This window comes from Oryctolagus cuniculus, chromosome 19 (assembly GCF_964237555.1).
Source record: "Oryctolagus cuniculus chromosome 19, mOryCun1.1, whole genome shotgun sequence".
Classification (NCBI taxonomy): Eukaryota; Metazoa; Chordata; class Mammalia; order Lagomorpha; family Leporidae; genus Oryctolagus; species Oryctolagus cuniculus.
The window spans coordinates 49,772,976-49,795,877 of NC_091450.1; the positions used below are offsets into that span (position 1 = coordinate 49,772,976).

Below are 22,902 nucleotides of genomic sequence, written 5' to 3' on the forward strand. Positions count from 1 at the left end.
AGACCTTTCTCTCTGTCTCTCTCTCTCTCACTACTGTCCACTCTGCCTGTCAACAACAACAACAACAACAAAAGGCATTTTGAGGCAGGCGTTGTAGCTCAGTGGGCCGCCTCTTGAGACATCCTCATCCCATATCATAGTGCTAGGTTTGAGCTCCTGCTGCTCCAGCCTTCCCAATCCTGCTTTCTGGTAATGAACCTGAGAAGACAGTACATGATGGCCCAAGTGCTTGGGTTCCTGCCACTCAGGTAGGAGACCTATATAGAGTTCCCCGGCTCTTGGCTTTGGCCTGGCCCAGCCCTGGCCATTGTGGGCATTTGGGGACAGAACAAACAAATGGAAGACATCTTTTTCTCTTTCTCTCGGTTTCTCTTCGCCTTTCAAATAAACCTCTGATAAAAATGTTTGAAGTCTAAATTTACTTTTTTTCAAGTTTAAGATTTACTGATTTATTTATTTGAAAGAGCAATAGAGGGCCGGCGCCGCGGCTCAATAGGCTAATCCTCCGCCTAGTGGCGCCGGCACACCGGGTTCTAGTCCCGGTCGGGGCGCTGGATTCTGTCCCGGTTGCCCCTCTTCCAGGCCAGCCCTCTGCTGTGGCCAGGGAGTGCAGTGGAGGATGGCCCAGGTGCTTGGGCCCTGCACCCCATGGGAGACCAGGAAAAGCACCTGGCTCCTGGCTCCTGCCATCGGATCAGCGCAGTGCGCCGGCCGCAGCGCGCCGGCCGCGGCGGCCATTGGAGGGTGAACCAACGGCAAAGGAAGACCTTTCTCTCTGTCTCTCTCACTGTCCACTCTGCCTGTCAAAAATAAAAAAAAAATAAAAAATAAAAAAAAAATGAAAGAGCAATAGATAGAGAAGAAAGGCAGAGAGAGATCTTCCATCTGCTGGTTTACTCCCCAAATGGCCAAACCGGCAGGGACTTGGCCAGACCAAAGCTAGGAGCATAGAGCTCCATCCGGGTCTCCCACATTTGAGTGGCAGAGCCCCAAGTACTAGGTCCGTATCCTGCTGTCCTCCCAAGCACAACAGCAGGGAGGTGGATCAGAAACACAGCAGCCAGCACTTGAACCTGAGCTCCGATATGGGATGCAGCACAATGCCAGTCCCAGATGGCTGGAATCGAAAGACAACGAGGTAGGTGGAGATGAGCCGAAATTAGGGCATTCACACTGCTGACAGGAGTAGGAAACAAGGCAGCGCTGTGGCAAACACTCAGCAGTTTCTTAAAGGCTAAATGCAAATTTCCCCGAGGACCCACCAATTTTACTCCTGGTGTATATCCAAGAGAAATTAAGATTCCAGTTCAGACAAAACCTTGTCCAAGTATTTTCTCCTTAGTGTTACTCATCTTGGTCCAACGTGGAAACAATGAAAATAGCTATCCACTGGTAAACGGAGACAAGGAAACAGGCAGTGCACCCGGACAATGAAATGAATACTTAGCATCCTGCAGGAAAAAGAACAAACTACTGTCCCATATGGACAAGCTCATAAGAAGCTCAAGTGAAAAAAGCTAATCTCAAAAGGATACATGTTGCATATTCCATTAACACAATACTCAAGGAATAACTCAGGAGACAACAAAAGCATTCTAAAATTAGATTGTGATGATGGCTCTTAAGTCTGTTTTAAAATTGTTCAGATTATAAACTTACTAAAAAGCATTTAATTTGGGGCCAGCACTGTGGCACAGCGGGTTAAAGCCCTGGCCTGAAGCGCCGGCATCCCATATGGGCACTGGTTTGAGTCCTGGCTGCTCCACTTCCAATCCAGCTCTCTGCTATTGCCTGGGAAAGCAGCAGAAGATGGCCCAAGTCCTTGGGCCCCTGCACCCACATGGGAGACCTGAAAGAAGCTCCTGGCTCCTAGCTTTGGATCGGCGCAGCTCCAGCCGTTGCAGCCAATTGGGGAGTGAACCAGCAGATGGAAGACACCTCTCTCTCTCTAACTGCCTCCCTCCCTCCCTCCCTCTCTCCCTCCCTCTCCCTCTCTCTGTGTAACTCTTTCAAATAAATAAATAAATCTTTACAAAAAAACTTTTAAAAAAAAGTATTTAATTATATACTTAAATCAGGTGAACTTTATGATATGCAATATACCTCAATAAAATTGATTTTAAAATCCACCTTTTCAGCCGGTGCCGCGGCTCAATAGACTAATCCTCCACCTAGCGGCACCGGCACACTGGGTTCTAGTCCCGGTCGGGGCGCCAGATTCTGTCCTGGTTGCCCCTCTTCCAGGCCAGCTCTCTCCTGTGGCCCAGGAAGGCAGTGGAGGATGGCCCAAGTGCTTGGGCCCTGCATCCCATGGGAGACCAGGAGAAGCATCTGACTCCTGCCTTCAGATCAGCGCGGTGCGCCAGCCACAGTGCGCCAGCCGTGGCGGCCATTAGAGGGTGAACCAACGGCAAAGGAAGACCTTTCTCTCTGTCTCTCTCTCTCACTATCCACTCTGCCTGTTAAAAAAAAAAAAAAAAAAAAAAAAAAAACTCCACCTTTTCACCACAATGAGAAAAAAAAGTTAACAGAAAATAAAAAGTGTGTGTGTTTTTTTTTTCCTTTACGTGTCTAAGAAATGTCCAATGATATCGGTTGTTTACTTTCAGAAGACTCAAATAAGCCTGGCTCCCAAGGGTAACCACTCTTTGTCACATTTTCTCTTCAAATGAAATGGCCAGATGTCCCTAAAAGAAGTCCCGCGGAATCCTCCCCTCTCCAAGGGCCCATCTCAATGTCTTCTTCGCAAACGACAGGTGAACCCTGCCTCCACATAAGTGCCACGGCACCTGCTGACTCGGGCGTGCAGTGTGGATGCCCGTCCCTGCCCTCACCACTCTGTAACTGTGCCTCTTCCATGGGAGACCAGCTCGCACAAGTCCTAAAGATGCCCCCGCGCAGCGGTGTGCCCGGTTCTCAGCAGTGCCTCACCTGCTCACTGAACAGCGGGGTAAATCAAATCCTACTCACAATCCCGGGGAAGGGAGGCACATCCCGTGCTCGCCTACGAGCTCAGGACTGCAAACGTAAAACCCTGAGTCCATCACAGAACGAGAAGCTGAACTGACAATAAAAAACCACATTGCCACATTTCCAGCTCCGTGAGCCTTCACGGGGTTGTAGCCACAGCTTAACGTCGCACCCCAAACGGTCTCACACCATAGGCTCCAAGAAAATTAAAAAGCCACTGTAATGAATTAAAATCCGGCAAGAAAAAAACAGTTTAGACGAAGAGTCAGCTACTGGGCATGCACAACAGTCACTTACCTAGGTGCTTCTTTGGCTCTAGGAAAGGCCTGCATCAAAACAGAACACAGAGATGTTTATGTAAAGACACAGAGTCATCGAGAGGCGCCAATCAAGTGGCTTCCACACCCACACAACTCCTGCCACACTCGAGTTAGATGAACACGCTGGCCATGGGCAAGGAGGGAGGGAAGCACTTCACCTCTTGATGATAAATGAAATCCCTGCTTTGTTCTCCAAAATCCACTTCAGGGTTGCAAGATCGTAATTCTCAGGGTGTTTAAAGGCGACCCCTTCCGGAAGCCCCTGGACCACCACAGCCGACTGGTCTCGCAGCATCTTCTCATACGGAACAGGTACCACTGTGGACTTGCCTAGAGCTTTCCCTGAGAGAGAGGGCAAAGAGGAAACTGATCATCACGTGGCCAACGTCGGAACACCGGACTGTCACTAACTTACCAGGCACTCCTGCTTCCCCAGAACCTGCACTGCAACACTGCTTTACAAGGACTACGATACTCCCACGCTAGAAACTTGACCCTGGGGCCGGCGCAGTGGGAAGCAGGTTAACCACGCCAGCATCCCACGTGTGTGCTGCTTGTTCAAGTCCCGGCTGTTCCACTTCCGATCCAGCTCCCTGCTAATGGCCTGAGAAAGCAGCAGAAGATGGCCCACGTAATTGGGACCCCCTGCATCCACATGGGAGACCCAGAAGAAGCTCCTGGTCCTAGCTTCAGTCTGGCCCAGGTCTGTCCTTTGAGGCCATTTGGGGAGTGAACCAACAAATGGAAGACCCCTCTCTCCCTCTTTTTTTACCTCTGTCTGTAACTGTGCCTCTCAAATAAACAAATAAATCTCAAAAAAATTAAAAAAGAAACCTGAAACTGACCCAGAATTCTAATGAAAACTACATAAAAGACGTGACTCTAAACCCACACCAAAGCAGAAAACCAGTGGCTTAGTTCTTCCCTGTTCTCCTTCTTTAAGGTGGGCCCATCCTGGTCATATACAATTCAGCCTCAGAACACGGCAGCCCAAGAACTCCAACTATTACCACAAACTACCAGGAAACGTTAGCTGATACGATCAGTGAACGCTTACCAGGTAAACACAACTTCCATCCACTTCCCGCTCTGTTCGGACTGTCCGCATCTGTGAGACACCAACTCCTCAGATGCTAGAAACAGTGCAAAGTCTACCTCTATCTTCTCCCTCTTGGGCTTCCTTTTTTTTTTCTTTCAAGATTTTATTTATCTGAGAGGTAGAGTTACAGAGAGAGGGAAACACACAGAGGTCTTCCATCCACTGGTTCACTCCCCAGTGGTTGCAATGGCCAGAGCTGAGCTAGGAGCCAGAAGCTTCTTCCAGGTCTCCCACGTGGGTGCAGGGGCCCAAGCACTCAGGCCATTTCCCACTGCTTTCCCAGGCCAAAGCTGAGAGCTGGATCAGGAGAGGAGCAACCAGGACACAACCCAACACCCACATGGGATGCCACAGGTGGAGGCTTAGCCTACCCTGGCACAGCGCCAGCCCCTTGACTGGCTGCTTAAAAGAGCTTTATCGTACAGTGTGACCAGATTAACCAGAGGTGGCTGTGCTGCTGTCTGGGTTCTTCCAACACGGAAGCTGCTCCTAACCATACACTGCGTTCTTGGGGACTAATCCATTCAATGTGTAAAAGCGCGTATCAGATACTCAATTATACCACCCACTATTGGGAAAACCCAAGTACGTAATGCAGCTTTCTGAAAATGTAAAGTGCGCTGCTTTTACCGTAGCAAAAGCAGAAATAGTCCTCCACGGTTTTTCTGAGTGTCTCGATTTCCACAGCATCTACACTCATCCGATTGCCCTGGGCTGGAGATTTCATTTTATGCATCTCTGCAGCCTTTTCTTCTTCTTCAACACCTGTAAAACAATCCACAATACAAGGGGCACAGTCCTTATCTTCATATTTGACTCAGTAAGAATATTTCCCCACATATTCTAGTATCTACGACTTGTTATGAAAACAAAGCAAAAAGACTGAGAACTTTTCAATGACTTAAATGAAAATATCACAAAATGGAAATCAAATCCGAAGTAAGTAGCTTCAACAACAAGAACTAAGAATTCGCTTTTAGTAGGTTTTTTTTTTAAAGGAACCACAAAATTTATCAGCTGCAAATTTAAGTTTAGAGAAACACACACAAAATGTTGGACTTACAAAGTGCAACACAGAAACACCAGACCCCAGACACTGCCATGCTGCAAGGCCAACAAAGTAACACCTACTGTGTCCAACAACACATCCTGGCTTCAAAGACAGAGCACAAAATGAAGCAGGCAAACATCCCATTCACAACTTCTCTGTCGACTGCTGAAATGCCTTCCATTTATTAGATTACAATAATATCATTAACATCAATTTCACTTGTTTCTCTTTAATGTCATGTCTGTTGAGTGGCATTGCTTTCTGTTGGACAGCAATTTTCTAAAACCTTGGAAGGGCTTAGAATTCTGTTACGACTTTCTAAAAGCAACCCACAAACCTACTGGTTAGGTTTCCAAAGACCTCTATAGCTGCTCAGCTGCAAAGCAAACACAGGTGGTCCCTGAATGACAACGGTGGCTCGATGCAACCACTGTTCTTCACTTGCCGTACGGAAACTACACAAGATATTCAACGCTTTGCTTTACAACAAAGACTTTGTTTTAGATGGCTTCTCTCAGGGTAGGTAAGTGTCCAGCACATGTTTGGAGACTACTGAGCTAGGCTAGGGTGCTTGGCAAGCCGGGTGTGTTAAATGCATTTTCAATTTACAGCGCATAACCCTGATGCAAGCTGAGAAGCATCACACCAGGTACTTGAGAACTTTTCACAAAGGCCATTTTCAAGGGCATCAAAGAACTGGCAATGAAAACAAAGCACAAACATCAAGGGACAGTGACCACAACAAGCAAGGATGAGTTTCCTAGTGCTTCCTTCTAACCACTGGAGAAGCACACGAGCGAGCAAGGCAGCACAGCTGCGAGTTGGGCGACAGCGTGCATGGGACGGATGGCACAACACCTAGTCAGCACAACTTAAACACACACGGATCACACACACCATCCTAACAGCCTAGTCGGTACAGCTTAAACACACACGGAATCACACACACCATCATAACAGCCTAGTCAGTACAGCTTAAACACACACGGAATCACACACACCATCCTAACAGCCTAGTCAATACAGCTTAAACACACACAGAATCACACACACCATCACCACGCCATCACAACAGCCTAGTCAGTACAACTTAAACACACATAGAATCACACACACCGTCTCAACACCCTAGTCAGTACAACTTAAACACACACACAGAACTGAGGCATTAGAATTTCTCAAACTGATAAGAAATGTTGACAATTTTAAAAATAGATCACAATCACAAAGCTTAAAAGACTGAACTGGGGTCTCTCTCACTGTCCACTCTGCCTGTCAAAAAAAAAAAAAAAAAAAGAAAAGAAAAAGAAAGAAAGAAAGAAAAAGGCCGGCGCCGCGACTCAATAGGCTAATCCTGCAGCGCCGGCACACCAGGTTCTAGTCCCGGTCGGGGTGCCGGACTCTGTCCCGGTTGCCCCTCTTCCAGGCCAGCTCTCTGCTGTGGCCAGGGAGTGCAGTGGAGGATGGCCCAAGTACTTGGTTCCTGCACCCCATGGGAGACCAGGATAAGTACCTGGCTCCTGCCATCGGATCAGCGCGGGTGCGCCGGCTGCGGCAGCCATTGGAGGGTGAACCAACGGCAAAGGAAGACCTTTCTCTCTGTCTCTCTCTCTCACTGTCCACTCTGCCTGTCAAAAAAAAAAAAAAAAAAAAAAAAAAAAAAAAAAAAAAAAAGACTGAACTAGGAAGGAAAAAGAATGCAATGGAGGGGTATAAATGTCTTTGTAAAAGGTCTAGAAATACAAGTGGAAATTGAAATAAATGGATTACAACTATTTTCACTCATGATCCACTCAACTGACTTGTCCCTGGAAATCCAAGTGTGGATGTTCGAGACATGTATGAGGGGCGTACCTTCTTGGCTACTGCTCTTTATTTCACAAAATGCTGCTATCAGAGTTAGCACACAGCCTGCTGACAGAATGAAGCACAGATATACAGGCGTTCACACCCTTCCGTGTTTATCCCAGGGTCAAAGAAGCTCCCCAGTGCCCTCCGGGGGAAGATCACAGACTCACTGCGGCCTGGCAGGCCAGGTCCTGAGGGAGTGGGGCACAGACTGAACTCAACCCGGCAGAACTGCTTATCTGAGTAAGATCTTTCAACCAATTCAGCGCCTCTCCCCTTCTGGGTCCCCCGGTCTCGAGGGAAGCCCAGCAGGCAGCAGGCAGCAGGCAGCAGGCAGCAGGCAGCAGGCAGCAGGCGGCAGGGTGCGAGGCAGAGGCCCACCCCGGAAGGATCCACCTGCCGCTTCCGCCCTGCAGCGACTCGGTTCAAGGCTTCTGACCGCTTCCCTAAACACTCAGAAAGTCTTCTGTTCGTACGAATCTCATTCTGCTTGACAAGAGTAAGACGATCTCACACACACACGCAGGTTCACAGCTTCTGACACGGACACACAGACGGCAGGAACACGATGCTTACAGTATTTCACAAAGTCTTTCTGAAAATCCTTCCTGGTATTGACAAAAGCACGCCCTCTCTCGGTCCCGACGACGAACACATCTGTTTCATACACTGCAATGCAGGCTACTTCTGCCTTGGACTTGGCCAGCTCTTTACACTGCAACAGACACAGCAAACACGGTCACACAAACATGGCCAAGAGCACCACTTCCGCCGGAGGAGTTCAAAACCTAACACTGAAAACTGTCTTAATACATATTTGCAATCAGGTTAGGTTCTGGCCTTAAATATCATATATACAGATAGTCCTCATTTTAAGGTACCTTTCTTTGTAAATAATTTTTGTGCCTGATTTTAAATCGAAAAAAAACACAAAATTCCTAAGAAATCTCTTATAATCGATTATAGGTCTGATCTCTCAAGAAACAGATGTGCCCAGCGGCTTGCTGGGGCGCTGGGGCGTGCTCTCTAGTGCGAGCACCGCCGGCGAGGCGCGGGGTGCAGGTTGACAGGGCGGGGTGCCCCTGGGGAAGGCTGGGCCAGGAGACTCTGACATTCCCAGCAGCTGGAGGAGCTGGCGCCTGGGCCCTGTAACTCCACCTGCCAGTGTATACACAGCTGCCACCACCCCCAGGCGAGCACAGCGCATCCCTGTGAGATTACAGACCCTTTAAAACCTTCATGGAGCACAGAATATTCCATTCTATGGATACATCTTCATTAAATGAATTATGAAATATTACTGAACCAGTCACTGGCTCCAGTTTTCCCTCCTACAAATGGCACTGCAGTATCATCTGAGAAGAAAATACGCGTGTGCCTCTCGAGTGACCAGCCACAGGGGGAACAGTGGCCCGGGGGCGGGCTGGTGGACAGCAATTCTGGTCCACCGCGTGGCTGCAGGCCTCTGAGGAACCACCATCTCCTACTTACCTTGAGATAAATGAGGGCGCATCCCTGCTGCACCGTCCACTCTTAGCTGGACAACCCTGTCACCAAAGGCGCCATTTATAAAACGGCAAAGCAAGACTCACGCACCAGCCAAGGATCAGGTGGTATGTGTGTGTGTGTGTGTGTTTTAAGATTTATTAATTGAAAGTCAGAGTTAAGAAAAAAAGGAAGAAACAGAGAAAGAGATATCTTCCTTCTGCTGGTTCATTCCCCAGATGGCCACAATGACCAGGACTAGGCCAGTCTGAAACCAAGAGCTTCTTCCCAATCTCTCATGTGGGTGGCAGGTCCATCTCCTACCGCTTTTTCCAGGCCATCAGCAGGGAGCTGGACTGGAAGCGGAGCAGCCGGGACTCGAACCAGTGCCCATGTGGGATGCTGGCATCACAGGCGGCAGGTTTACATGCTACGCCACAGCGCCAGCCCCTGATCTCAGTCTCTTGAGGACCCTGACAAGCCATTCAGGAACCCGGCCCTTTACAAACACCTACAGTTACGGTCTGTAACACACAAGGAGGAAGAGCAGGAGAAGACTCTTGCTTCTACCAGGGAGGAGGGAATAAAGGCCAGGAATAATCAGCGGGCTGCGCGAGAGAATGACCCGGACGCTCCAAGAGGAGACAGGTCTTCTGTGACCCTGTGGTTCCCTATGCAGAGAATGGCATAAGACACTGATTTTACTACCAACAAAATAGCATTTAATCTCTTAAGTTTTTTAACATCAACGGTCACAACTTTTGGCTGGCTTTATGATCACAAAGCAGAAATAAACTATATTCAATTCATAAAATAACAGTCTATAACTACTAATCACTCTGAAATTTCTGTTTAAGGAGATTTTTTTTTTTAATTCTTAAAAGAATAAAAAGAAAAGAATGCCCTAATGGCAAAACAAAACAGACTGCAGGCACACCAAGCCGCGCTCTGAGAGGCCTCCTACTGCCTACGGCTGGTTCAGTCTCTGCAACCGGAGCGAGCCACAGCCTCCGGACTCGGACTGCTCAAAATATGTCAGAAAACACCCAAGCTTGCAGCTTGCATCGTGGTGCAGGGGGCTGGGACACTGCCTATGACGCTGGCATCCCATATGGGTGCCAGTTCAAGTCCCAGCTACTCCACTTCTGATCCAGCTCCCTGCTAACACACCTGGGAAAGCAGCGGAAGATGGCCCAAGTGCTTGGGTCTCTGCCACTCATGTGGGAGACCAGCTAGAGTTCCAGGCTCCTGGCATCGGCCTGGCCCACGGCCATTTGGTGAGTGAACCGGCAGATAAAGATGACTCTTTCTCTCCCCACAAATAAATAAACCTTAAAAAAAGAAAAAACACTCAAGCTTGAAGCTTTTTATAAAAAAGCAGTGCCAGCATCCCATATGGGCGCTGGTTCAAGTCCCAGATACTCCACTTCCCATCCAGCTCTCTGCTATGGCCTGGGAAAGCAGTGGAAGGTGGTCCAAAGCCTTGGGTCCCTGCACTCGTGTGGGAGACCCAGAGGAAACTCCTGGCTCCTGGCTTCAGATTGGCTCAGCTCTGGCCGTTGTGGCCATCTGAGGAGTGAACCAGCGGATGGAATTCTCTCTCTCTCCGCCTCTGCCTCTCTGTAACTCTGACTTTCAAATAAATAAATAATATCTTAAAAAATCAATTTCATAAATACTGCATTTCCTTAAACACCGTATGAATATCCATAAAAACCTGATCAACAAATTGTATAACTATCATCATCGTGACACAGAAACACAGAACTACAGCGAGAGCACCATTTCGTTATAATTATGCATATGGTTGGTTTTTTAAACTGCACAACTGAGTAAAGGGTGGCAGAGTAAAGACAGATGCTTGTGGATGCAGAAGCAGTGAAATAGAGAACAGATGTAAGTGCTAAGTATGCTTCATGGCCCAAAATTTGGGAAATACAGAGACAATAAAACACCAGCATCATAATACATTCTACAAATCTACTCTAACTTTGATTATACGTAATTCAGTTAACACCTGCAAAATATTGGCTGAGAAAACGTGAAATTAATTTTTTTAAAGACTGAAAATAGGTAAGTTAAGAATATTCTAGAACATGGTAATAAAATGCAACTTTAAAAACTTGAATCTATAGCAATTATTCACGCCGAAAGACCATTCTTTTCCAAAGGCCAATCAAGCTCTGCACAGCCCAGTGCTAGCCGCCTCCGGCCCTGGCCACAGACCCATCGGCGTCTCACCATGGACTCCAGGGCTGACATCAGGAACGTCACCACCATCCTGCTCTCCGAGGACTCCTCGTCTTCCACGGGCAGCGTGGACATCGCGACTTGGGCCATGATCCCTGTGCGAGAGAAGGAAGGAGGAGGTGAGCGCTGGAAACCGGAGTCTCTCCTCACAGGGAGAGCTGCAAGGGCCCTACCCAGACGGCCTCACTCACAGATTCCTCGCGGGCAGTATTCCGTTTGTCCAAGGCTGTGAAGACACAGACTCCATCTCTTCACTCTCTTCCCAGCACTAGTTCCATAAGTGAGGCCGGCATCGCATTCAAAGGGAACCAGCCAGGGCTTCTCCCAAGGAGCCAAGGAGGAAGAGCTGAGATGCGCCCACCACTCCAGGCCCCAGTTCTCCCTGCACACACTGACCCCGCCCACAGGAGACTGCCTCCCTTCTCAGAAGAGACAGGGCATCAGCAAGCACTCCCATTCCTCTGTGATACAGCATATCGTTACCTTTAGAAAACATCTTCTGATACTTTAGTATCAGCCAAGAGCCCCAGCTGAATTCCCAACACTGCAAAAAATAGGAACTACTGGGAAGGATGTAGAGAAATGGGAACTTTTGTGCATGGCTGTTGGGAATATAAAACGGCGCGGCTGCTCTGGAGAGCAGTTCTAAAAAAAGTTACACAGAATTATAGAATCCGGCAATATCATCTCTGGGTATACACCCAGAAGGCCCGAAAGCAAGAATGCAAACAGTAACCAGCAGCCATGTTCATGGCAGTCTTACTTCCAGTAGTCAAAAGGTGGAAACCATCCACGTGTCTGTAACAGATGAACAGATAAACAGAATGCGGTATCTACATAGCCAGGCTTACTCAGCTTTGAAAAAGAAACTGATAACAGCTACAACCCAGATGAAAGATAACATTATGCTAAACAGACACAAACGGACCCGCGTTGCACAAGTCCACTTAGGTAACTACAACAGTCAAGTAGCGAGCGGAGTGGTAGCCGCAGAGTAGGGCGAGGGAACGATGGGTATGGTACAGAGGGTAACTTTGCAAAAACAAAGAGTTCCACAGCTAGGCAATAGCATCATTGGCCCTGACATCAGAGAACCTGCGACCTAAAAATATTTGCCACTGAGGTTTTGTTACATATACCTTACAAAAATCAAAAATCAAAAAATAGGAGCCAGCATTCTGGCGTGGCAGAATCACCAACCACCTGTGATGCTGAGGTTCCACTTCCCACCCAGCTCTCTGCTAATGGTCTGGGAAAGCAGCAGAAGACGGCCCAAGTTCTTAGACACCTGCCACCCACTATGGAGACCCAGAAGCTCCTGGCTTTGGTCTGGCTCAGCCTTGGCCATTACAGCCACCTGGGGAGTGAAACCACAGATGGAAGACACCTCCCCTCAAACCAGAACTCTAGCTCGCAAATAAATACATAAATCTTTATATACTGATTTTTTATTAATGAAATTAAAATTAGTTACCTATTAAAAATTGTCCCTGTAAATGCAGTTGAATTACTTCTATTTTTAGCAAGAGATTAAATAATCAACTGAATGTAACAAATTGAAAACTGGAAGCATGAATCAGAATTCTAAAAACCTGTGTGTATGAATTAACATACTGAAACACTGGGCTATCCTTTAATTAAAGCCTAATATTCCAGAGAACATGAACAATCGTTCGCAGAGCTGTTAGCATGATATGTAAATCTTTTTCCTACTATTATAGAGGATGACCTGTTTCCCTATTACTAAAGACTGGGATCCAGCTTTGCCGTCTGTTGTGATGTGGCTTAGCTGCTGGGCCAGCTGCAACCAGGAAGCAAAGCTCTGATTTCACAGGATGGGGCAGGCACTTGGCACAATGCTCACATCCCGTATCAGAGACCCTGGGAGGATGCAGATGTCCCGCAAGTCATGTGGGAGATAAGGATGGAGTTCTGGGCTCCTGGCCCAGTCTCAGCTTTTGTGGGTATTTGTGGAGTGAACCAGCAGATGGAAGATCTCTCTCTCTCTCTCTGCCTTTCAAGTAAATTGAAAATAAATAAATAAAAAGTATAAAAGCTGTAATAAAACACTGACAGTTATTTCCATATCTGTAAACAAACAGAAGAAATTCTGTTTCCCAAAACCAGGTCCCCATCCTAAGCAGACACAGAACCAGGGAACAGTTATCAAGCAACTGAATGGCTAGGGGATAAAAACTGTTTTTCTTAACAGTCTAAGTTCCGTTTTTTTCGGCTGGCTAAATTAAGTCTAAGTAAATTTGCACTAAAATGTGGCTTAGTTAAAAAGGACAACAAAGGCATATTATTTGTCTATAATCAAGACACGGAGCTGGCATTGTGGTGTAGTAGGCTAGGCCACCGCCCCTGAAGTAGGTATCACATATGGGTTGAAGACCCAGCTGCTCCACTTTCAACTGATAGAAGATGGCCCCAAGTGCTTGGGCTCCTGGCTTTGGCCTGGCCCAGCTCTGGCTGTTGCTGCCATTTGGGGAACCAACCAATGGATGAAGATCTCTCTGTCTCTGTCTCTCTCTCCCTAACTCTTCCTTTCAAATAAATAAAATATAATTTTTTATAAAGATTTATTATCTACTTGAAAGGCAGTGCTACAGAGAGAGAGACAGATATAGGTCTTTCATCCACTGGGTTGCTCCCCAAATGGCTGCAACAACTGGGGCTAGGCCAGGCCAAAGCCAGGAGCCAAGAGCTTCATCTGAGTCTCCCACATGGGTGCAGGAGCACCAAGCACTTGGGCCATCTTCTGCTGCGTTCCCAGAAGCATCGGCAGGGAGCTAGATTGGAAGTGGAGCAGCTGAGACTCGAGTGGGCACCCACATGAGACGCTGGCACTGCAGGCCAGGGCCTCAATCTGCTGTGCCGCACCACCAGCCCCCAAAAATAAATCTTAAAAAGACATCCACTTAGAATATACTGTCATTATCTTCTTTATAATTCACTGTTTCCTGAGTCCCCATCAGTAGAAAAGGCAAACATGGTCTCAGTTTTCAAATGCAGCAACTCCAAGGTCATACAGCCACCGCCAGGGTCAGAACGCGGAACCAGCGCGATTTTCTGTCCACAGCTGTTCTTCAGCTCTTGCCTTCCGTTGCCATAAACCTGCTCTGACGTCATTCACGCAGTATGTGTTAGGAAACGGGACGGGAGGCAAGGGTGGGCATTTGGCCTAGCAGTTCTTAACCGCTGCTTGGGACATGCCCCTTATTGGAAGTGTCTGGGTTCAATACCCAGCTCTGGCTCCTGACTCCAGTTCCAGTGTACACCCTGGAAGGCAGCAAGTGACGGCTCAGGTACCTGGACTCCTGCCGCCCAAGTGAGAGCCTGGACTGGGTTCCTGGCTCCCTGGTTCAGCATGGCCCAGCCTCAGCTATCGAGGGGATCTAGGAAGTGAACCAGCAGAGAAGGGGTACACATGTGCATGTCTCTCTCAAACACTAAATTTAAAAAAAAAAAAAAGTTTTTTTAAAGGTAGGAGGTAGACATCACAGTTGCAGCCCAGGAGGCTGTTCCCTGGGTGCCTTTAGCTGCACCTCTCACTTGATGCCAGCTCCCCCACTTCCCTTTCCCAGAACAAACTGTCACAAGACAGTGGCATCCACACTGTGAGCTGGAGGACACCCCCAGGCCTGCAGCAGGAGGCCAAGGCTCTGGTCCTCCCCAAAACCAAGAGAGCTAGGGAAGGGCTCCCTGTACCCCAGCTGCTGCGTGACCCCAGGAGCTGGCCTCAGATGGCTTTCCTACAAAAGCAGAGGCTAACCCAACCTTTATTAAGGAAGGTTCTTTTAACCCTGAACCTTTCCCAAATTCCCTCAATTTAAGGAATTTCTTAGGGGCCAACATGGCACAGCAGGTTCAAGTCACGGCTGCTCCACTTCAGATCTACCTCCCTGCTAATGTGCCTGGGAAAGCCGTGGGAGATAGTCAAGTGCTTGGGTCCCCGCCACCCACATGGGAGACCCAGATGGAGTTCCTGGCTCCTGACCTCACCCTAATACAGCCCTGGCTGTTGTAGCCATTTGGGGAGTGAACCAGAGGATGAAAGATCTCCTTCTATCTCTCTTCCCTCAACCCTGCCTCTCTATCTCTTCACTCTGCCTTTCAAATAAACATTTACTTAAAGACTTCTTTTATTGGTCATCTCTGTTAACATCCACAACAATCCTGCAAGAAAGAATGAGTAAGCAGAAGAGCAAAACACAAATCTATGTAGACCTAGAAGCACCTCAAAGGAGCTGGGACCCCAGAGCCCCCAGGCCAGGACAGCCTCTCAGGATGCGTTCACAACCCCACAGAGCCTAATCCACTCTCAGTGTGCTGACCTTGCCTCAGAGGCCAACTCGCATCCTCTTCCAGCCATGCCGCATACGCGAAAGACCAGTATTCATTTAGACACCTGCACGCCAGTCCAACAAAATAGCATCATACAATTTCTCTTAAAATCTCATAAAGTTATCTCTTGCCTTCTTTATCTCTGTATCTTAATGTTCTCAATACTACAGTAAACAGCACAGACATCTTTATAGCTTGTAATACAGAAAGCCAAAATGTTAACACTGCCACCAGAGCCATTCAGGCACATTAAATTCATCGGTCTCACCACATTTCAGGGTTGTGACCTAACTATGGTGGCCTCACGGCTGCTAAATAGCTGAGTTTCTTTACTTACTACAGAAGCATTTTTCATAGTTGCGTTCTTCGCATTTCTGCCTTGAGTGACGCGTCCTCCGCTTCGGTCCTATCCCACTACTAGAAGGGCGTCTGACCCTGACCCCACGCTCCGTGCCTTCCTTTATTTCTGGTAACGACGTGCATGATCACAACTGCTGGCCACGCAGCTCTGTCCGCCATTCTCACTCTAATCCATTTCACCCGCATCCAGATTGCGCCAGGCTCCTTGTTCCTTGTCTTGGATCTCAGATCTCCTCTGCCTGAGGGAATTCTTTAGGCTCTCTGTCCGGTGACACCCTTCTTCCTGAAAGGTGTCTCCCTGGGAGAGCAGCCTTGGCTGGCAGCTCCTGTCCTTCAGCACGCACAGAGCTCCTGCACTGTCGCCAGCATGCAGCGTGGCCCCGAGGGCCATCCCCAGGCACCCTGTGTGAGGAGCTTCCCTCTGCCTTTTCTGCCCTGCAGCCTCACCATCTGCACAGGGATGACGTCGTCTTCTTCTTCACTGGGCTTGACCGCCCTGGGCTCCTTCGCTGTGCAAATTCTCAGGTCCTGGCTGGACCACGGGAATGCAGATCAAACCTGTCGGTTCCCACTTGGCCCCCTGAAGTCGCCCACCTTCCTCTCTGTACCAAATGTGCTTCCTGTGGCTTACGTGTCAATAATTCCTTCTGCACCTGTGCTTATGATCGTCTTTAAAGCTTTTATAACTTTATAATTTAAAAATCTTTTCGTCTCTTGGATTTCTTTTATTTATTTATTTAAGATTTATTTATTTATTTGAAAATCAGAGTTATACAGAGAAAGGAGAGGCAGAGAGAGAGAGAGAGAGAGAGAGGTCTTCCATCTGATGGTTCACTCCCCAGATGGCTGCAATGGCCGGAGCTGCGCCGATCGGAAGCCAGGAGTCAGGAGCTTCTTCCAGGTCTCCCACGCAGGTGCAGAGGCCCAAGGACTTGGGCCATCTTCTACTGCTATCCCGGGCCATAGTAGAGAGCTGGACAGGAAGTGGAGCAGCCGGGTCTCAAACTGGCGCCCATATGGGATGCTGGCGCTTCAGGCTAGGGCGTTAACCCACTGCGCCACAGCGCCAGCCCCTCGTCTATGGTATTTCTATTTGCTGCTGTGTCACATTTTACAGTTGCTACCTCCTGGAGATGTAAACTTGTCATACTGCTTCACCTAACAGTGCTAGTTATTTTATAGCCTCTGATAGCCCCGAAGGCCCAGGCCACGGAGGTCCATTTCTGCTGCTGCTGGGTTCCTGCTTGCAGTCACGATGCTCACTCCCTCACTGCCTCACCACGCTTCTGTGCTGGAATCCTACGTAAAAACCTTCTTGCGATGTGAATCCCAAGATGAAGGCAGCTCCCCCAGGTGTCTAGTGACACTTTCCTGCCTGGACACACCGTAACCCAACACCACAAATCCCTTTTATCTCACCTGGGGGGCCTCACTGCATTGAGGGGAAAGCGTCTCCTATGTGACCCATGAATTTTGTGCAGGCTCTGGGCTTCGATTTCCTCTCATCCCACAAAGTTCATCAAGTCAGGAGCTGCTTATGACATCAGCATCCCACATTGGAGTCAGGTTTGCAATCCAACTCCCTGCTAGTGTACCTGGGAAAGAGTGGGAGACCCGGATGTAGTGCCTGGCTCCTAGCACTGGCCAGGCCCATCCTAAGCCATTGCAGCCATTTGCAGAGTGAATTAGCAGACAGAAAATTTCTGTCTCTCCCTCTCTGTCACTGTTTCAAATAAGTAAGTAAATCTATTTTTTTTTTTTTTTTTGACAGGCAGAGTGGACAGTGAGAGAGAGAGAGAGAGAAAGGTGCTTTTCCTGGTCTCCCATGGGGTGCAGGGCCCAAGCACCTGGGCCATCCTCCACTGCACTCCCGGGCCACAGCAGAGAGCTGGCCTGGAAGAGGGGCAACCGGGACAGAATCCGGCACCCCAACCGGGACTAGAACCCGGTGTGCCAGCGCCGCTAGGCGGAGGATTAGCCTAGTGAGCCGCGGTGCCGGCTAAATCTATTTTTTTTTAATGTGGCAAAAAGTGATTTCCATCTCTATTACGGGGTTTCCATTTTCCTTTTAATGTCAGCCTTTCCAGGGCTGGCTCTGTGCCACACTAGGCTGAGACGCTGCTTGCAACGCCAGCATCCCAGCATCCCATAACGGAATGCTAGTTCAAGTCCCAGCTGCTGCTCAGCTCTGAACCCAGCTTCCTGCTAATGTGCCTGGGAAGGCAGCAGTTATGGCCCATGTGGGGCCCTGCCACCCACATGGGAGACCTGGATGGAGCTCCTGGCTGCTGTGGCCATTTGGGGAGTGAACCAGCATGTAAACAGTATCTCCCTCCCTCTGTCTCTTTCTGATATTTTGTCTTTCGAATAAACAAATCTTTCCTCAAAATTAGCGTTTCCAGCTTTTTTTTTTTTTTTAAGATTTCTTAATTTGAAAGAGTCAAAAAAAAAAAAAAAAAAAAAGGCAGAGGTGCATGGGGGGATTGGGGAGGGGGTCTTCCATCCGCTGGTTCACTTCCCAAATGGCCCCAAAGGCCGGAGCTGTGCCAATCTGAAGCCAGGAGCTTCTTCCACGCAGGTGCGGGGACCCAAGGGCTTGGTCCATCTTCTACTGCTTTCCCAGGCCATAGCAGGGAGCTGGATGGGAAGTGGAGCAGCCTGGACTCAAACTGGTGCCCATATGGGATGTCGGCACTGCAAGTGGCAGCATTAACCACTACGTCACAGCACCAGCCATAGTTCTTCCAAACTCCTTTCTTGCCAACTTTTCGGCACTTTTACAAAACTTGGTCAAATAATTTTAGAATATTCACGCTGTTTCTAGTACAAGCACTAGCTCCACCAACTGAGAACTGTGCCTTATGTATTTCTGAGTCTCAAGGATAATTCAAGGGTGGACATATAGCTCAGTAACTGAGACACCACCTGGGACACCCACACCCAAATCAGAGAGCCTAGGTTCAAGTCCAGGCTCTGCTTCCAACTCCAGCTTCCTGCTAATGAGCACCCTGGGAAGGAGCTATGGCTCAAGTACTTGGGTCCCTGCTCACATGGCCGTTCTGGATTGAGTTCTGGGCTCCTGGCTTCAACCTGGCCCAGCCCTGGCTGTTGTGGGCACATGGGGAGTAAACTCACAGAGGAGAAATCAGTCTCTCTGCCTCCGTCTCTCTTCCAAATAAATTTTTTTAAAAAATTTAAATAATTTGAGGCCAGTGCTGTGACACAGAGGGTTAAAGCCACGGCCTGCAGCACTGGCATCCCATACGGATGTTGGTTCAAGTCCCAGCTCCTCCACTCCTGATCTAGCTCCCTGCTAATGCACCTGGGAAAGTCGCAAAGGATGGCCCAAGTACTTGGGCCCCTGCAGGCACATGAGAGACCCGGAGGAAGCTCCTGGCTCCCAGGTTTGGCCTGACCCAGTCTGGTTATTGTGGCCATTTGGGGGAGTGAACAGGTAGATGGGGCCGGCGCCGCGGCTCACTAGGCTAATCCTCCGGGTTCTAGTCGCGGTCGGGGCACCGGGTTCTGTCCCGGTTGCCCCTCTTCCAGGCCAGCTCTCTGCTGTGGCCAGGGAGTGCAGTGGAGGATGGCCCAGGTGCTTGGGCCCTGCACCCCATGGGAGACCAGGAAAAGCACCTGGCTCCTGGCTCCTGCCATCGGATCAGCGCGGTGCTCCGGCCGCAGCGCGCTGGCCGCGGCGGCCATTGGAGGGTGAACCAACGGCAAAGGAAGACCTTTCTCTCTCTCTCTCTCTCTCTCTCTGTCCACTCTGCCTGTCAAAAAAAAAAAAAAAAACAGGTGGATGGAAGATCTCTGTCTCTCCTTCTCTCTCTGTAACTCTGCCTTTCAAATAAATAAATAAATCTTTAAAAAAAGAGAGAGTAAAGAAGAAAAACTTAAGGGGGCAGTGTTGTGGCACAGCAGGTTAAGTTACCACCTGCAACGCCAGCATCTCATCAGAGTTGGTATGAGCCCTGGAGCTCCATTTCCAATCCAGCTCCCTGCTAACGTGCCTGCCACAGCAGCAGAAGATGGCTTAAGCACTTGGGGCCCTGCCACCCACGTGGGAGACCTGCATGGAGTTCAAGTCTTCAGCCCAGCCCAACCCAGCCTATTTACAGCCATTTAGGGAATGAACCAGCAGATAAAAGATCTCTCTTCTCTCTGTCACCCTGCCTTCAAATAAATAATTCTTAAAATAAAAAAAGGAGAATTCATAACTTAGAACTGAGACTGTGATGTTATAAATTCAGAACTGTTATTGCTTCATTTGATTAAGTGGCAAAGCCGCACAGACTCCCCCTGAACCTAGACCCAGGCCCACAGCCTTCCCAGGACACCTCACCTGTGGCCACATCATCTTCACGCTCATCACACGTCCGTGCTGTGATCCCAAAAGCAAAGGAAGATACCTTTGTGGTGCTTTCTGCACAACAGACCTGAGTGTTTGTGTCACAAGCCTTCCCCAATGCCAATTACTCCGGCAACTCAAAGCAAGATCACACAGGCTGCACCTGTTAGGAATGTTCTAGCTAGAGCCACAAGGTATAGAGGCAGGCAATTCTCAAAAAGGCAAAGTAGGCAGGCACAGGCTAGCACCAGTAATACCGGCAGTCTCCCCTCATCTCCTGGGTAAACATTCCAGGAACCCCCCCCAGGCCACGTCTGCAAGTGCAGATCCTCTGTCTTCAACACACAGGCCTGGGACACAGTTTACAAACTACGCACAGCAGCAGTAACCTGTAGGAAGGCCGGGTGACTGTCACACTGCAACAAAGCTAGGTGCCCTGGTCTCTCTCGGCACAGCTCAGGGGACTGTACTCACCCTCCTGCTGCCCGCCTTCCCGGCAGTGGGAGACGCGCTTGGGGCGCCTTCCTCTCTCCTTCAGCAACTTCTCCCACTCTGCAGGAAACTCCACGGCCGCCGCCTCCTCACCGGAGGCCGCCCCTCCAGGAATGCTCCCGGTGTTCAGTCCAAACCTGCTCCTGAACCGGTGCAGCCAGCCCTTACTCGCGGTGAACGGCTTTCTCTCCAGGAGCCCCTCGCCCCTGTCGGGGGACCCCCGGCTGCAGTCCGCGTACAGGCTCAGGGCTTTCTGCCGCAGCACGCTGCCATGGATCGCCACGCGCCTCCTCTTCATGTCTTCCACCCACACACTAAGCTCCTTTTCCATCTTCACCAGGCGCTTGTCTCGCACTGTGGCCGTGACCTTGGCGTTCTGAGGGGCCACAGCGAAGCTCGCGCGAATTTCCTTCTCCTTCTTCACGATTTCACGGATAGACGATTCGTTCTTACTGTAGATCTTGGCAACCTCGGCATAGGACTTTTTCTCTTTCCTTATTAAGTCAAGGACTTTCACCTTTTCACTTAAAGGAAGCACTTTCCGGCTTCTCTTTGGCAGGTGCGAATGGCCGGCATCCTTACTCTTGCGCTTTGGGGCCATCCTTAAGCAAGATAAGAAGTGGAAGACGAGCACTGTGAGCTCCCAGGCAGTCCATCTGATTAGCAGGAGGGCTACCGCGTGGCCAGCAGGCGGGCAGCAGACACAGTGTGGACACACTGCACACAGGGACGACTCATGGCCTCAGCGGGACGGAGGGAGACATCACTGCACTACTCACAACCTTACAAACTTTATCTGGAACTTTTCCATTTAATATTTTTGGCCCGCAGCGGACCGCGGGTAACTGAAACCGCACACAGTGTGGCCACAGATAAGAAAGGCTACTGCGGGGCTTCCTGAGTCTGCTGGGTCCTCTTCCCATTCACGCAGCTTCCTCAGTCTTCCATCCTGAACGCCTTGGTTTTCGTAAGATGCTTTGTCTCCCCAGGTTTTCTCCTGCATGAGCTTCAAAGATGAACTTAATTGGTCTGCCGCTGTTGCTTTTTGTATTGTTTATTCTTGTTGGCTATTGTTTAATAGATGTGCTGTCTTCTTTTATCTCTGAAAACAGCCTCCAGCCATTCTCTGAAATCTTCCTGTGTTTCTTGTTGGAGATCCATTTCAGGAGTTAGGTTTATCTGTGTCCTTGCTGTCCTGATCTGCTGTACCTCAAAACAAGCCAATAATTAATTCCATATAAATGTTTCTGCTTGACTACACTTCTGCTTTAACTTACTGATCCTTGCTGTCAATACTCAACAGCACCTACAGTGGGGTGGGTACTTTATAATGAGTCACGGGAAGACAGCTCTTGAGGATTCACACACTAACAAAAACCAAGTTTCTTAATATTTTTTATTATGCTGTTCTCTAAAGTATTTCCAATTTCAATATATTTCTGCCTTACAACAAGCTTCAGGTCAGATTGGTAAGTGTGAGAAGGAACCATAACACTGAACTTGGTTTTGATTACATTTGTGCCCCTATTTCTTGCTCCATTTCAAACTTATAACACAATCTCTGATCAAGAAGAAAATTCAAGGGATTTTAACTGAACCTCTCCATTCTATTATGTCATAAATGAGCGAGTCCAACTAGGAAGATTAGCTGTCTTGCTGAGCTTACCCTAACAGTTTTACAACAAGGGACTAGAATCAGTCTCTTCAAATTCCTACTTGCCCATTCATGCACAATAATAAGCCAAGAAAAGCAGGTTTAAAAAAAAAAGGAATGAACACAAGGTAAATAATCATACAATGACTAGAACGTTAAGACTAGGTAATCTCTGAACAATTAACTGTCACAAATCATAAGGAAACTGAAACAAAAGTGTAACATCCTTTTTGTCCATAAAGCAAAAATGATAGTGGCCACTGAAGAGTATTTTATGTATCCACCCCAGTCACACTCTATAAAAAAAGAATTTGGCTCAAGGAAAAAATATGAATTATTACAGACCAACCACCTAGATGAACACATTACCTACGTGAACAAATACTGCTGGCCAGCCAACAGGCAAACATCTCTCCTTTTAACAACAAAAAATGGCCTGAGCTTAATACAACTGTGGACTCACAACACAAAGACTGAACACTCAACCAGGAGGAAATGTATTTAAGTAGGTCATAGACCCCGTGATTTTCTTTCCTTCTGCACAAATTCCTGCAGATTGCTAAGCTTTTCTCAGTTGTTTTTACTTGCATTAAACAATTAAGATCTACCCTGCACATTTACTTAAGGATGGTGAGATGACCTTTACGACTGCAAAATTCTAACTTTCTTAACTGT

The 22,902-nt window shown here is 48.5% G+C and overlaps 1 protein-coding gene across 9 annotated transcripts in view; it reads right to left on the minus strand.

Moving 5' to 3' along the window:
• GTF2I (general transcription factor IIi) overlaps positions 1 to 22,902 on the minus strand; it is a 103,768-nt gene that overhangs the window by 66,870 nt on the left and 13,996 nt on the right. For 7 of the 9 annotated variants that reach the window (XM_070064514.1, XM_070064509.1, XM_070064511.1 and 4 more), the window contains exons 2-7: positions 20,556 to 21,776; positions 11,015 to 11,118; positions 7,865 to 8,003; positions 5,020 to 5,154; positions 3,449 to 3,632; positions 3,268 to 3,296 (exon numbers count right to left, since the gene is read on the minus strand). In XM_070064514.1, coding sequence (XP_069920615.1) covers positions 3,268 to 3,296; positions 3,449 to 3,632; positions 5,020 to 5,154; positions 7,865 to 8,003; positions 11,015 to 11,118; positions 20,556 to 21,174 — 1,210 coding nt within the window. In that variant the 5' untranslated portion in view covers positions 21,175 to 21,776. The remainder of the gene's footprint in view (positions 1 to 3,267; positions 3,297 to 3,448; positions 3,633 to 5,019; positions 5,155 to 7,864; positions 8,004 to 11,014; positions 11,119 to 20,555; positions 21,777 to 22,902) is intronic. The other 2 variants (XM_051841224.2, XM_051841219.2) reach the window with 1 other exon arrangement.